Here is a 13,016-nt window from a genome sequence, read left to right as displayed (position 1 = left end):
CACTCGGAACATCTCGCATAATTATTCAACGTGGTAAGGGTAGTTTCATATCAGTTGCAATGCAAAATCTCCGTATATTTTTCTTTTTTTCTATGTATTTAACTTTGACAAGCTAGAGGGGGCGTTTCAAGAAAGAAATCTTTCGAATTTTTTTTATAGTATTGTGACAATTAAAGGTCGGGCTCGGAAGAGTCGGGCTCGGAATGTATCAAGCTATTACGTAAACCGGGCTTTATCGTTATGTATAATGATAGCTCCCGAGGGTAGTTCGGGTGCGTATTAGTATATAAGGCGCTGCTTAGCTGATAGTCGACAGTTTGCAGTTGAAACTCCAAGTGGGAAGATCGAAGCAGAAGCGGTGAGGTTATAAAATTACCCTGGTATTAAGTATACGGTGTCTAGTATACTGGTTAATAGGGGAATTATATTTAATTAAATTAATTATATTATTTCCACAATTTCTATTGAGATCTGTCTGTGTACAGGACAGATCTCTGGATCGGGACACATCCGAGACCCGCTCGCATAGGACAGGTGCCTACGGATACATACCTGCCCGGACACATACCCAGTCGCCCAAATTACATTTGTATGCCTTTTTAAATTAAGGATAGATAATCCTAAAACTAAATATCTGTATATACTGACTCGTACTTGTTAACAAATCATTTTAGTAATTATTGCTTGATCGGTTTTTATATACATATATAAACATACAATCATTTTCTTAAATCATTGTCTTGATTACGGATCTACCCAAATCTACGGACCCAAACACGTTACATAAATTGGTGGCAGCTGCGGGATTTGGGTTAGATCTAATTGATTAGTTTATTATATGCTTCTTTCACAATGTCTGGTCTACGGGCTGACATTACATACATAGAACGTCAAATAGAAAATCTCAGTCGAGAGATAGATGAGTCCATGCAATTTTTAGGTTTGCAGGAAAATGTATCTGGCACCTCGATGCCAAGACGAGTAACACGGACGAGTACACCGTTTACAGGTAGATCGGATAGGGCACTTGGTAATGTAAGTCACAGGGATGTAAGCGGAAGGCAGAACTCTGCACACAGCACAAGGATAGATGCAAACGGCCAAAATCAGACGAGAGCAAAATCAAGGAATTTTGTTAAACCTGCTACTTATGACGGTTCAGGCATGTGGAATGACTACTTATCTCATTTTGAGTCTGTGTGTCTGTTAAATGAATGGACTGAGACGGAGAAGGGGTTGTATTTAGCTTCGTCTCTTAGAGGGTTAGCTCAAGGTGTGCTGGGTAATCAGCCAAGGGATGAGAGGCAAAACTATGCAAAACTGGTCAAGGCTTTGCAGGATAGGTTTGCGCCATTGAACCAGACAGAGCTATATCGGACTCAGCTTAGAGAAAGGAGACAGAGACCATCGGAAAGCTTACCGGAGATGGGTCAGGAGATAAGGAGGCTGGTGAACCTAGCCTATCCTACAGCTCCGGTCGACGTTCGTGAGATCCTGGCCACAGAACAGTTTTTAGATGGACTGCATAACGCGGAGATGCGTCTGAAGATAAAACAGGCCAGACCTAACAGTCTAAATGACGCTATACAGAGAGCCGTTGAGCTTGAAGCGTTTTACAGAGCTGAGAGCCGCCGCACTGAGAGTGTGAGAAGCGTGGATCAAGAGGATGGGTCTGGTCATGGTTCAAAGATAGATAAATTCATAGAGACAATGGAGAAAAATATGCAATATCTTCAAAAGGAAATGAAGGATATGAAACAATGGAAGTTTCAAATGCAAAAGAAGGGACGTGATACAGGGCATACCAAAGACGAAACCAGGAATACTTATGCAAATACTACAAGAAAGTGTTACAGGTGCGGATCTGACAAGCATTTGAAAAGAGATTGTCCCTCGAACTCGTCTAACCAGGTCCATCAGCCAGATCATAGCGTTAAGAAGATGAGTATGACAGAGCATAAGCCATGTGATCGGGCTCAAGGCAATGAATACAAGACAGGGGAAGAACACTCGAGAGCCATCCACTCTATCAAGGAGTCGGGAGTCTATGTCACTGCCAAAATAAATGAGATGGATGTATACTTACTCATTGATACAGGTGCAACCGTTTCCTTGCTATCAAAGGTATGCTATGGGAACATACAAGGAAATGACACTTGGCGCTTGGAAAAGGTTGACAGAGATGTACTGTCTGCCAACGGATCATCGGTAGGGATATACGGTAAAACATCTATCAGCCTTGCGCTGAATGGAACATCTATACTACAGGAAATGATTGTGGCTGATATATCTGTTGATGGAATCCTTGGTTTGGATTTCCTTGTGAAGCATAAGGCTATTATAAACATGCGTACACACAAAGTTGCTATATCGGGTATAGAACACCTTATTCAGTTAGAAGGCACGGCACAGGAATACAAGATTGCACTGATAAACAGGGTTGTCATACCCCCCAGATCTGAAATATTGGCCGAGGGCAAGATCTGTGCAGGACCGGATGGAGGGTTCCCGGTGAAAATTGGACTTATAGAGCCATCTGAAAAACTGATAAAATCAGATTCTGCTATGCTGGCTAGGTCTTTGGTTCGATGCCAGGAAAGAGTGCCACTCCGCCTTATGAATATGTCAGCAACTAACAGAACTGTTCAGACAGGTAGTCTTTAATCCAAGATTCATCTTGACCTTATGTTATTTGTTGTATGTTTTAAAGACTGGAAGGGTGAACTTAGTTAAAGTTTCATTTGGTTCGGATACGTCTATCTATGCATCTATCATTTCATCATTGTTTTCATATTTCATGTTTTCTCCTCATTAAATTCTTTGTCATCAGCTTTTGATTGTTTTTATCCTGCGAGGACGCATGAGGAATAGAGGCGTGGGTAATGTGACAATTAAAGGTCGGGCTCGGAAGAGTCGGGCTCGGAATGTATCAAGCTATTACGTAAACCGGGCTTTATCGTTATGTATAATGATAGCTCCCGAGGGTAGTTCGGGTGCGTATTAGTATATAAGGCGCTGCTTAGCTGATAGTCGACAGTTTGCAGTTGAAACTCCAAGTGGGAAGATCGAAGCAGAAGCGGTGAGGTTATAAAATTACCCTGGTATTAAGTATACGGTGTCTAGTATACTGGTTAATAGGGGAATTATATTTAATTAAATTAATTATATTATTTCCACAATTTCTATTGAGATCTGTCTGTGTACAGGACAGATCTCTGGATCGGGACACATCCGAGACCCGCTCGCATAGGACAGGTGCCTACGGATACATACCTGCCCGGACACATACCCAGTCGCCAAATTACATTTGTATGCCTTTTTAAATTAAGGATAGATAATCCTAAAACTAAATATCTGTATATACTGACTCGTACTTGTTAACAAATCATTTTAGTAATTATTGCTTGATCGGTTTTTATATACATATATAAACATACAATCATTTTCTTAAATCATTGTCTTGATTACGGATCTACCCAAATCTACGGACCCAAACACGTTACAGTATATAAATATATATATATATATATATGAATATTGAGTATTTTTTTAAAAATTGCTGCAAAAACATCTTAGAGAGGTATAGTGTTTTCACGAAAAATTGATTTATATCAGAATGTAAATGTCTAGGAATGAATTCGTCTAAATTCAAAAACAAAATTCAGATAAAAGTTTATTTTTAAGTTAACTGGATATATGAAAGTAAGCCGCGTCTATCTATGTCATATAAAAAAAATCTTGACCATTCCATAGTGTGTTCACTCTGAAGCACCTGATGAGTTTCAAACAAGCTTTGAAATATTGACATGATTTTATTACTTATACAGCAATCAATGGCAAACGGGACAACTTTGAAGAACTTTGTGTAACAATCGTCGGAAAATAAAGGTGCGTCATCATATTTTGAGTCAGTAAAAGGAGGAAAAGATGAAAAATAAGAGAAGAAGATGGCTTTAAAAAGAAAACTAAACATTTTATATAGCATGATGCATGAAATTAACTCTTGCAATAAAAGTCTGATAATAATCTATTAAAACCTGACTAGAGACAATTTTAAAACATTGAAAATCAATATTTTAGAGAGTATAAATTCTTTTAAAATTTTCAATTTTTAAAATTTGAAACATAATAAAGCTGGGTGATCAACAAATTACCCGATCTAAACAGATCTGCGTCAAAAATTTTAGATATATTTTAGGCCATAAACTGTTATTTAAGAAAAATAACCAAATATTTTGGCTTTAAAGTTTGATATTTTCCAATATCTTTTATCATTGAATGCTCTTACGTTTGTTAAGTATATTTTTTTCACTCATATATATTCTCTTCACTCGAGCAAAAGTATAGATGTTAATCCTACTGAAACATATTCAACAAGTTTTCTAATGATGAAGTCAACACCACTCTTGATAGTGTTTAGTACATCACTGCCGCCCTTGTAATCACTGCGCGTGCATCCGTGGTCTCTGTTGATATTTGTCGCTGAAACAAGAAAAACAAATATTTTGAAGCTGTAAAGTTTGTAAAACTAACTATCTTGTATGTACGTCTTCTGGTAATTAATTTTTCACTTTCGTAAGGCATATTATATCTTTGTTGTGATGTAATAGATTCCGAGCTTATTATGACGTACATACGAATGACGTAATAAACAATAACAATTTGGCAGCGATTCATTTTAACAGAACTGCAGATTATAATTATTAATAATGAATTCACTTACCCCTGCCTAAAATATTAAGTTCCCTGTACACAAATTTGAATTCTCTACTCATATCCTCTATTTGTTTGTCCATAATTTTCACTTGCTCTACAAATTTGTCCATTTGTTTCACTGTGTTCTTTAACTCTTCATGGAATAATCTTGCTCCTTTGTCGATGTCCTTCAAAAAATCATCCCTGCTCTTTAAATCAGTATTTAGAATTCCAGTTTTAACTTTGTTTAGCTACAGTTGATGTTGCAAGCGGTTTATTTCCAGTCGTAATACTTCATTTTCATTTTTCAAAATGTTCCCTTGGCTTTGGAGTTCGTTGAAATTGTGCTCGTGTAACTTAAATCTATTATTGAACTCATATAATTCAAAAACAACATATCCAGCAAAAAAGGCAAATAAAGACCATATATATTCCATAATTATTGTTTAGAAGGCTAGAATGTAAGAGTATCACAAATTTAGCCTTTTCTACACAAAGACAATTATGATCGCTTATCACTTAATTTTTTTTTTTGGAAAATACCATGTAGTATCATAATACTGTACCTACGTTAATTCTATGGTGGGGCAAAGTGATCTGATTTAAAAAAAAAAATCTTTTGTAATACATGTAATTATTTATTTTCCGGATAAACAACTTAAGAATAAATTAATTATGCTAGCAAATTTGTATTCATTAATGAGCTTGCTGTTCGTATAAAATGAACTATTTTTTTGTAGTTCAAAGAAAAGATTTGTTTGGAAGTACATGTATCCAATTTAAGCAACATTATTTCGTGCACATGAACCCCTAGTATCGTCGAAAAAACTTATTTTATACTATCCGTTATCTATGGACTTTTTCTTTACTAAATGTTTTTTTTAAAGAATAACAAACCAGATCTTAAAATCTTAGATAGATCTGATGGTTTATTTGTTGACAACCAAGCAGGTAAACCTAAAATACTCATTTCAACAATACATGTATATTATTGTCTGAATTGTTTTCCATCAAACGGATATTGTTATCTCGAAACCGCAAGGATCTGCTTCTTAAATTGATATGATATCTATTTTCGCAGTATAAGCTAGGTCAGTACTAAAAATGGCTGTGTAATCCAGTTTTAAACTGTCAATAATCTACAGATAGAACCATTTAAACAAAAGCTAATACTTTGGGTAGTTGTGTCAAACAGCATTGTGACGTAGACCTGTCTATTTCATTGCTGTTCAGCCATGACTCTTTGAAATCAACAGATTTGTCTGGATTTTAGCTAAAACTACGCAATCGCTGCATTTTTCGCTTGAAACTGCATCATTCCTAATTTGTATTGACGCAAGAAATAGATCGCTACGCCCTACTGAAAGTCCAAGGTATTGTTAAAATGGTTCTATACAAGCATAAGAATGCGGGGAGTTTTGCTTTGCAAGACCTTTTATCGCCTCTATCAGAGACATACGCCGTAGAACTAATATAATAATAATGGGTTTGTTTGTTGTTTTTTTAGCATAATCCTTCTTTAAATTTAACTTAAAAAACACAAAAATACTTGAAGCCGAAAAAAGCGTTGTATTCATTTTTAATTAGAAGAGCCAACAAAGATGGAATGAGGGTGAAACACAGTTTCACAGTTACATAACGTACACATCAAATACTCCTCTGGAAGCGATCGCCTCATTGCAAAATGTAATGGTGGACCGATGCAGTACACTTCACAATAAGGATAAAAAAGATAATATCATATATATATATATATATATATATATATATATATATATATATATATATATATATATATATATATATATATATATATATATATATATATATATAACTTAAATTTGAGCTGCCTGCGGGGCATCTGTGGCGTCACAACACATCTAAAATACACATTCTTAACAAAACACACTTTTAGAGGAAACACTCATGAGTTTTTATTTTTTTTAAATCATGATTTCTGTGACAACAAAAGACAAAAAGTTTAATTTTGACAAACGTAAAATAAACATACACTTGAATTTGAATAAAACTCATGCGCGGATCCAGAAAAATTTTCCAGGGGGGGTCCGAAGGATAATTGTGTTTGCCAGGGGGGGTCTGAGGCATATTTTCGCGATAATTTTACTATGTAAATTTAATAAATTTTCATTTTCCAGGGGGGGTCGGGACCCCCCCGACCCCCCCCCCCTCTAGATCCGCGCATGAAACTGATCGATATTTAACATATTATAATGTTTAGAAGTAAGCTCATTTGATAAATGGTTTTCAAGTGTCTTATATCAAATGTCAATTATATACATAGATGCTTCTGTCGATGATATAGAACCTGTTTACAGAGTAGACAATTTTAACAAAGGAGGGAAGTCAAATCACATGTAGGTTTTTTTTCCTGTTTTAGGAAGGATTGCCACATACGTTCTTATTACAGAATATTCCGGCCACGTTTGATAAAATTGTCCAAAGTTGTTAAAGAAGATGGAAACTAAACTATAGATGTGATTTTTAAAAATATGATAAATGCCCGAGACAAGGGTCATTTTTCGTTCAGATTAATAACACCCCTGCGAATGTGTTCGGAATGTTTTCTTTATCGTTGCTAAGTAAGTAATAAATCCAGAGGTGCTCGAATGAAAGTTCACGAGACTTCACCGATATTTGTTCACTTCCTGTGAAATTTCGAGCGGAAGTATAAGTGTTCGGATAATATTCCCAAAATACGTAAGTACTGGTCGTTTTTCATATCATATCCTACTGTGATTTATGTTAAAACGGGAAAAGCTTTCAAGATGTATGTCTTATTTTACCATCTAGCAGTTATTTATATTAAACGATAATATTCAGAACAGAGTTATCGTTCGTGTTCAAACACGTGTAGAGTGGTTGAAAATATAACCATTGAGTTGCTTAATAAAATCATAGCCATGTTTAATGCTTGTGGTGTGCAATACCATGTTTTAAAAAAAAATAATGAGTGTCTGCTTTGTATTAAAAATTAGTATACCGAGCCATTTTCAAGGAACATTCTGCATAAAATGGTATAGTCTGTTTCACTATTGATGTTATTACTAGGTCAGGCGCGGATCGAAAATTAATCCTCAGGAGGGATCTCTTTTAAGCATGTTAGTTGCTGCAACAGCAGACAAAAACTAATTTTTGTATAGTCACGTTTATTTCTAGAACACATTTTATTCACCAATTAATGAAGATAAAGTTTAAAATCAATAAACCTCTAGATTTTATATTTGACTACTATATTAAGAACCTAGATACATGTACTGTGAAATAGACTTTACAGGAGGTACGATTCTTACTGCGAAACTGAAAAGGTCAAATAAAACCACGTGGTCTAAAATTTGAATGACAATAACATTCGCAGGGGTGAACAATATACAAGAGTACTATGATAACAATAAAATCAAATTTCATTTGGTGCTGGTGATTTGTATTAATAATCATGTCCGACATTCGGAATTCGAGTTAGTTTACTAACCCCTGTTCAAAATGCATGTAGTTAGTTTCCTGAGTAGGTGTGTATTTCCTTGATTAGTATTTCTACAATTGTCACACGTTCTACTAGCTTGTCCATCTTTATCACTGTGTTTTCTATTCGATCTTTGAATAAACTTGCCCTCTTTTCGAAATCCCTCCTTTGTCGATTTTGAGAGTGGTTTATTTCCACTTGCAATCGATGTATTTCCCTTTGTAGGCGATTAATTTTCTTTTGCAGGAATTCATTCTCGTTCTTCAGAAAAATAAAGTCCACATACATATATATCCCAAAATGGTTTAAAAGTTAAAACCAAAATATCTTGTGTCGTTAACAAGCATCCTAAAATTTTTGATAACCTATTGACACCCACAAACATTAGGCAACATCGAAGGAGCAGAAAAATTAGTAACATTGGTTGCAATTATTTACAGGTTTTAGGTTTTAATTTTAAGTAATGCAATACGGTCAGGTTGTTTAAGAATTTGAAATTCGTTTGTACTTGATCGTGTTCGATGAAACTTTGAATGTTAAGAACAACTGGCAATTTTCGATATTTAGATTAAGATGTCAATTCTCTTTTTCATAAGCAACCAAAACCAACACAAACAAATAAATTTTAGAAAGTCAATGTTATTATTAATATCAGAAAAAAGACAGTTTACTTAATATTCGAAATAAATTCAGTAAATTGAAGTTATTTAATATTACAGTCTGTCTTTAAAGACAAGGTTTTATAGAAACAACTATTAAGAAATTAACAGGCGTTATTAATTATGTACATGTATGTGTGACACGTTATATGTTAAACGTTTAAAATCGGAGAACTACCAATTTAGCTAAAACAATATGTAAACCTTCAGTCTACAATTCTATGATTTTAAAAATTAAATGAATTAAAAAACATTCATTTCAATGTAAACATCATTACTATGTTAAAAAATTAATTAATTTGGTTTAAATTTACTTTTTTCTGTTCATTTTCTAAGGATATATTCTATAAATGTTCTTAGAACCATTTTATCAAGGCATTGGACTTCAGAAGGATGTAACTATCCATTTCTTACATCAAAACAAGTTCTATAGTGGTTTCAAGCGAAATATACACAGATTCCGTAGTCTTACCTCAAATGCTAGACAAATCTTGTTGATTTCAAAGAGTCATGGCTGAGTGACCAACGAAGAAGTAGACAGGCCTACGTCACATTGCTGTTTGACACAACTACACAAAGTCCAAGCTCTTATTAAAATGGTTCTAGAATTTAAAATGTTTAAGTGTTTGTAAAAAATAATATCAAAACAGAAGTAAAAACATCATAATGGTTAGTTTTGGTTTTTTGTGTTTTTTTTGTTTTTTTTTTTATTTGGTTTTTTTTTTTTTTTTTTTTTTTTGGGGGGGGGGGGTGTTTTTGTTTTGTAAAGTTTAAATCTATGAACCTATAGACGGACATATTAAAAGATCAAGTCTTAGAGCAATTTTATAAGAGCACCAACATCCAAGAAAAATACATTCTCCCGGATTATGGGGCAGTGGTAATTATAATTGCTTGTGTGAATGAAAGACCTTATCTTTAAAGGAATGTGTTAAAACGTACACAAACTACCTGAGTGTGTGTTTGCGGAGCAATAACGAATTGCTTGAATGCCAATGCCTGAATATTTAACAAGAGGATTTCAAACTCGAACAGGTCAAATTAGGATTATAGATCGATAAGAATAGCCCCGTGGACTGCATTGATGGCAAATTACACGAATGTACATGTAAAGACTTTGGAACAATTGATAAATTTCCGATAAAATGAAATCCGTCACGGTACACCCGGAAGTTATCTCCATGACAGATACATATCACTTTTTTAATTGTTTAGTCCATTAAATGTTTTTGATAATATGACTTTTAAATCTAAAGATCATATCAAGAGTCACCGCGAAAAGCCAATAAATACGAATTATCAATGTGAACTTTTCTTTACGTTCATTCCTTGGCATGGTTTCAACATTATTATATGTTGATCATTTATTTAGTTCTTGGCACGAAATTCAACAGATTCAATACTATAAGTAAAATACACCCTAACGCATTTTGACAACATGTTGAAGTTTCTTCCATGAACGTTTTCCCTATTTTAACAGCGAACTCAACATTCCAGTCAGAAACCTCGTTCACGATAGAAAACATAACATCAGAAGAAATCAAATTCAAAGTTCGCTTCAGTAATGACACGAACTTCTCTTCCAAACCTATCATCGGAAACATTCCAGCGAAATCCAAAGAAACTGTAAAAGGTGAGGCATTTTGAATTATTATGAACCATTATCAAACAATTACATTGTTAATCTTTTGTATGTATTCTCATGTTTTACTACCAAGAAAAAAAAATTAAGACTCGCTGAGTTTAAAATAACAGCGAGCTTTAATCTCACTCAGAAAATTTAATTAGACAAACTTTTTTACGTGTAAGGTATTTTAATCCAATTTTATGATAATTCTACTTGTAATTTTATAAATTGTGATTTCACCATCTGTTTCAGTATGTTATGTCCCAAAGGAAAGAATTCAAATAATGGATCTTTGTAAATTCCAGCTTCATGTCATTGGACTTTGTGGATTAAAAGACAACGGCCCAAGTACAGTATGTCATAAATTATTACGGTATCTGTAACGTAAAAATTGAAATACTGTTTATGTTCACTTTGTTCCTCAATATGATATGCAGAGCACATTAACTACTTCTGTATATTTGTATTTCTGTCTGTCACTTCATTTCATCATTATTCTTCCTAGTTTGCAGATGCGCCAGAAAAAGTTGAAAAAGGAACATTTTCTATATCTTTCCCCCTTCCTTTGATGGATGATGCCCTTTTCTGTACTCCTAAATCAACTGTAAGTGGCAAACCTGTATGATAATTTAGCACTAAAGAATACGGTAAAATCTTGTATTTCCCATTTATAGGGATTAATACAACTTAAATGTACGCTATGTACTGTAATGAAGTAATGTATGATAAACTTGAGCTGGTATTTTGGGATAATTTCAAACGGACTTCAATTTTTTCTTCATAAATGAAAAACAAGTTACTACATATACTTTTAGTTCAATTTTTCCAAAGTTCTTTATAAAGTTGTTTACATTATTTCTTACTATGGTTATAACAATTATATAAAAAGTATTTTGCTAATATGTCTTTGCAGATAGAAGTTGGTGCTCCTGATAATGACTAATTCCACAGGAAAACAATGTAACATTTAATTGAAATTCAATCATTTCCACTTTGTTAAGTACCATTGTATTTTTGTAAAGTGCATTTATTTACTACCGTAAAGATCTTTATCGATACTACACACCCATGCGATAATTATTAACTTATTAGTTAGAAGTTTGCTTGACATTGTTCGTGGTTTTGCTTGTATGCATGATATTTGGAATTCGGACTGTGTTTCTTGACTTATTTGGATGATAGGTATGTAAATCCACGAAATCTGCAAATATTGGTACACAAGTGATTATAATGAGTAAGCTAATAAATATTGGTACACAAGTGATTATAATGTGTAAGCTAATGTATTTTACCAAGAGAATGTTTTACCATTTTATGAACGTGTTCGTGTCTGTTATGTAGTTTTGAATTCTTCTATGCGGAAGACCTTATTGTTATTGCTTTGTTTCTTTTTCCCTTTAATTTTTTTTTTCTTAGGCTTTTTTGTACAAGCGATTTTTTGAAAACGGTTTGACCGATTTTCGTGAAAATTTCAGATCTTGTAGATATTGTTAAAAACCTTATAGATAATTTTTTATTTTAATGACGTCATTGAATTTAAATTTTCAGGGATTGTAGACAAAAGATTGTAAATGTGTTTAAAGGCATTTGTGGTTGTTTGGCTTCAAAGGCGTCGAAGCTCGCCTGGACCCGAAAATCGAGTTTAAAAAAACGACGTAATTTTTAATGGTTTTCGTTCTTTATCTCCTTTCCTGAAAATATTTTACCACAATATATAGAGCAAATAAAAGTTTTATTAACAAGATCTTCCGTTTGATAACAAGAAAAAGGGGCTGGTCCCTCAAATTAGGGGCCAAAAGGGCTCTAAAGTCTTTCTCCCATAGCACTTTACTGAGAAATATTTTGTAATATGTTTAAAAAGCAAAAATGTTTATCTTTTACTTATAAAACTATACAATATAAATTTTTTATTATGCGTTACGTAATTAGGGGTTTTAAGGGGCCAAAAGTCCAAAATTTCGATCGAATATATCTCAAAAAGGACAAATATTTTGAAAAGCAATATAGAATAAAAGATGCTTAGAATGATGTTTTAAACAATATTCAATCATAAAATTTTCGTTATCTGGCCCCAATAAGGAGACTAGGGGTCGGCCCCTAAAACGTCATATCCCAGATAGCTCAAAAACGGCAAAGAATTTCTAAACACTTGTTGAACAAAATATGTTTAATATCAAAAGAACTTTCGTATGATGCCAAGAAAAAGGGGCTGGTCCTTCAATTTAGGGGCCAAAAGGGCTCTAAAGTCCTTCTTCTATAGCACTTTACTGAGAAATGTTTTGTAATATGTTTAAGAAGCAAAAATGTTCATCTTTCACTAATAAAACTATAAATTATAAAAATTTTATTATGCGTTACGTAATTAGGGGTTTTAAGGGGCCAAAAGTCCAAAATTTCGATCGAATATATCTCAAAAAGGACAAATATTTTGAAAAGCAATATAGAATAAAAGATGCTTAGAATGATGTTTTAAACAATATTCAATCATTAAATTTTCGTTATCTGGCCCCAATAAGGAGATTAGAGGTCGGCCCCTAAAACGTCATATCCAAGA

General features: G+C 33.7%; 1 protein-coding gene and 1 long non-coding RNA gene across 2 annotated transcripts; one reads left to right on the top strand and one right to left on the bottom strand.

Moving 5' to 3' along the window:
• Positions 1-3,799: 3,799 nt before the first annotated feature.
• LOC128190305 (uncharacterized) lies at positions 3,800-5,191 on the bottom strand. The gene is made up of 2 exons (XR_008244347.1): positions 4,724-5,191; positions 3,800-4,482 (listed from the first exon to the last, which is right to left on the bottom strand). It is a non-coding gene; the product is annotated as an uncharacterized LOC128190305 (long non-coding RNA).
• Positions 5,192-9,722: 4,531 nt separating this feature from the next.
• On the top strand, positions 9,723-11,525 carry LOC128189661 (uncharacterized). The gene is made up of 5 exons (XM_052861358.1): positions 9,723-10,023; positions 10,316-10,468; positions 10,715-10,815; positions 10,968-11,066; positions 11,376-11,525. Exons 1-5 carry the CDS (start codon positions 9,981-9,983, stop codon positions 11,403-11,405), a joined length of 426 nt encoding a protein of 141 aa, XP_052717318.1. The 5' UTR covers positions 9,723-9,980; the 3' UTR covers positions 11,406-11,525.
• The last annotated feature ends 1,491 nt before the right edge of the window (positions 11,526-13,016 follow it).

Source organism: Crassostrea angulata, chromosome 6 (assembly GCF_025612915.1).
Source record: "Crassostrea angulata isolate pt1a10 chromosome 6, ASM2561291v2, whole genome shotgun sequence".
In the NCBI taxonomy this organism is placed as follows: Eukaryota; Metazoa; Mollusca; class Bivalvia; order Ostreida; family Ostreidae; genus Magallana; species Magallana angulata.
Note: the sequence above shows the minus strand (reverse complement) of the source record. Positions and strands in the feature narration are given on the sequence as shown.

Bases quoted from the DNA above. Each gene is read 5' to 3' on its own strand.
- LOC128189661 (XM_052861358.1), top strand. From the start codon at position 9,981: ATGAAATCCGTCACGGTACACCCGGAAGTTATCTCCATGACAG. The intron at 10,469-10,714 runs GTGAGGCATTTT...CATCTGTTTCAG, and splicing joins ATCCAAAGAAACTGTAAAAG to TATGTTATGTCCCAAAGGAA. The intron at 11,067-11,375 runs GTAAGTGGCAAA...ATGTCTTTGCAG, and splicing joins TCTGTACTCCTAAATCAACT to ATAGAAGTTGGTGCTCCTGA.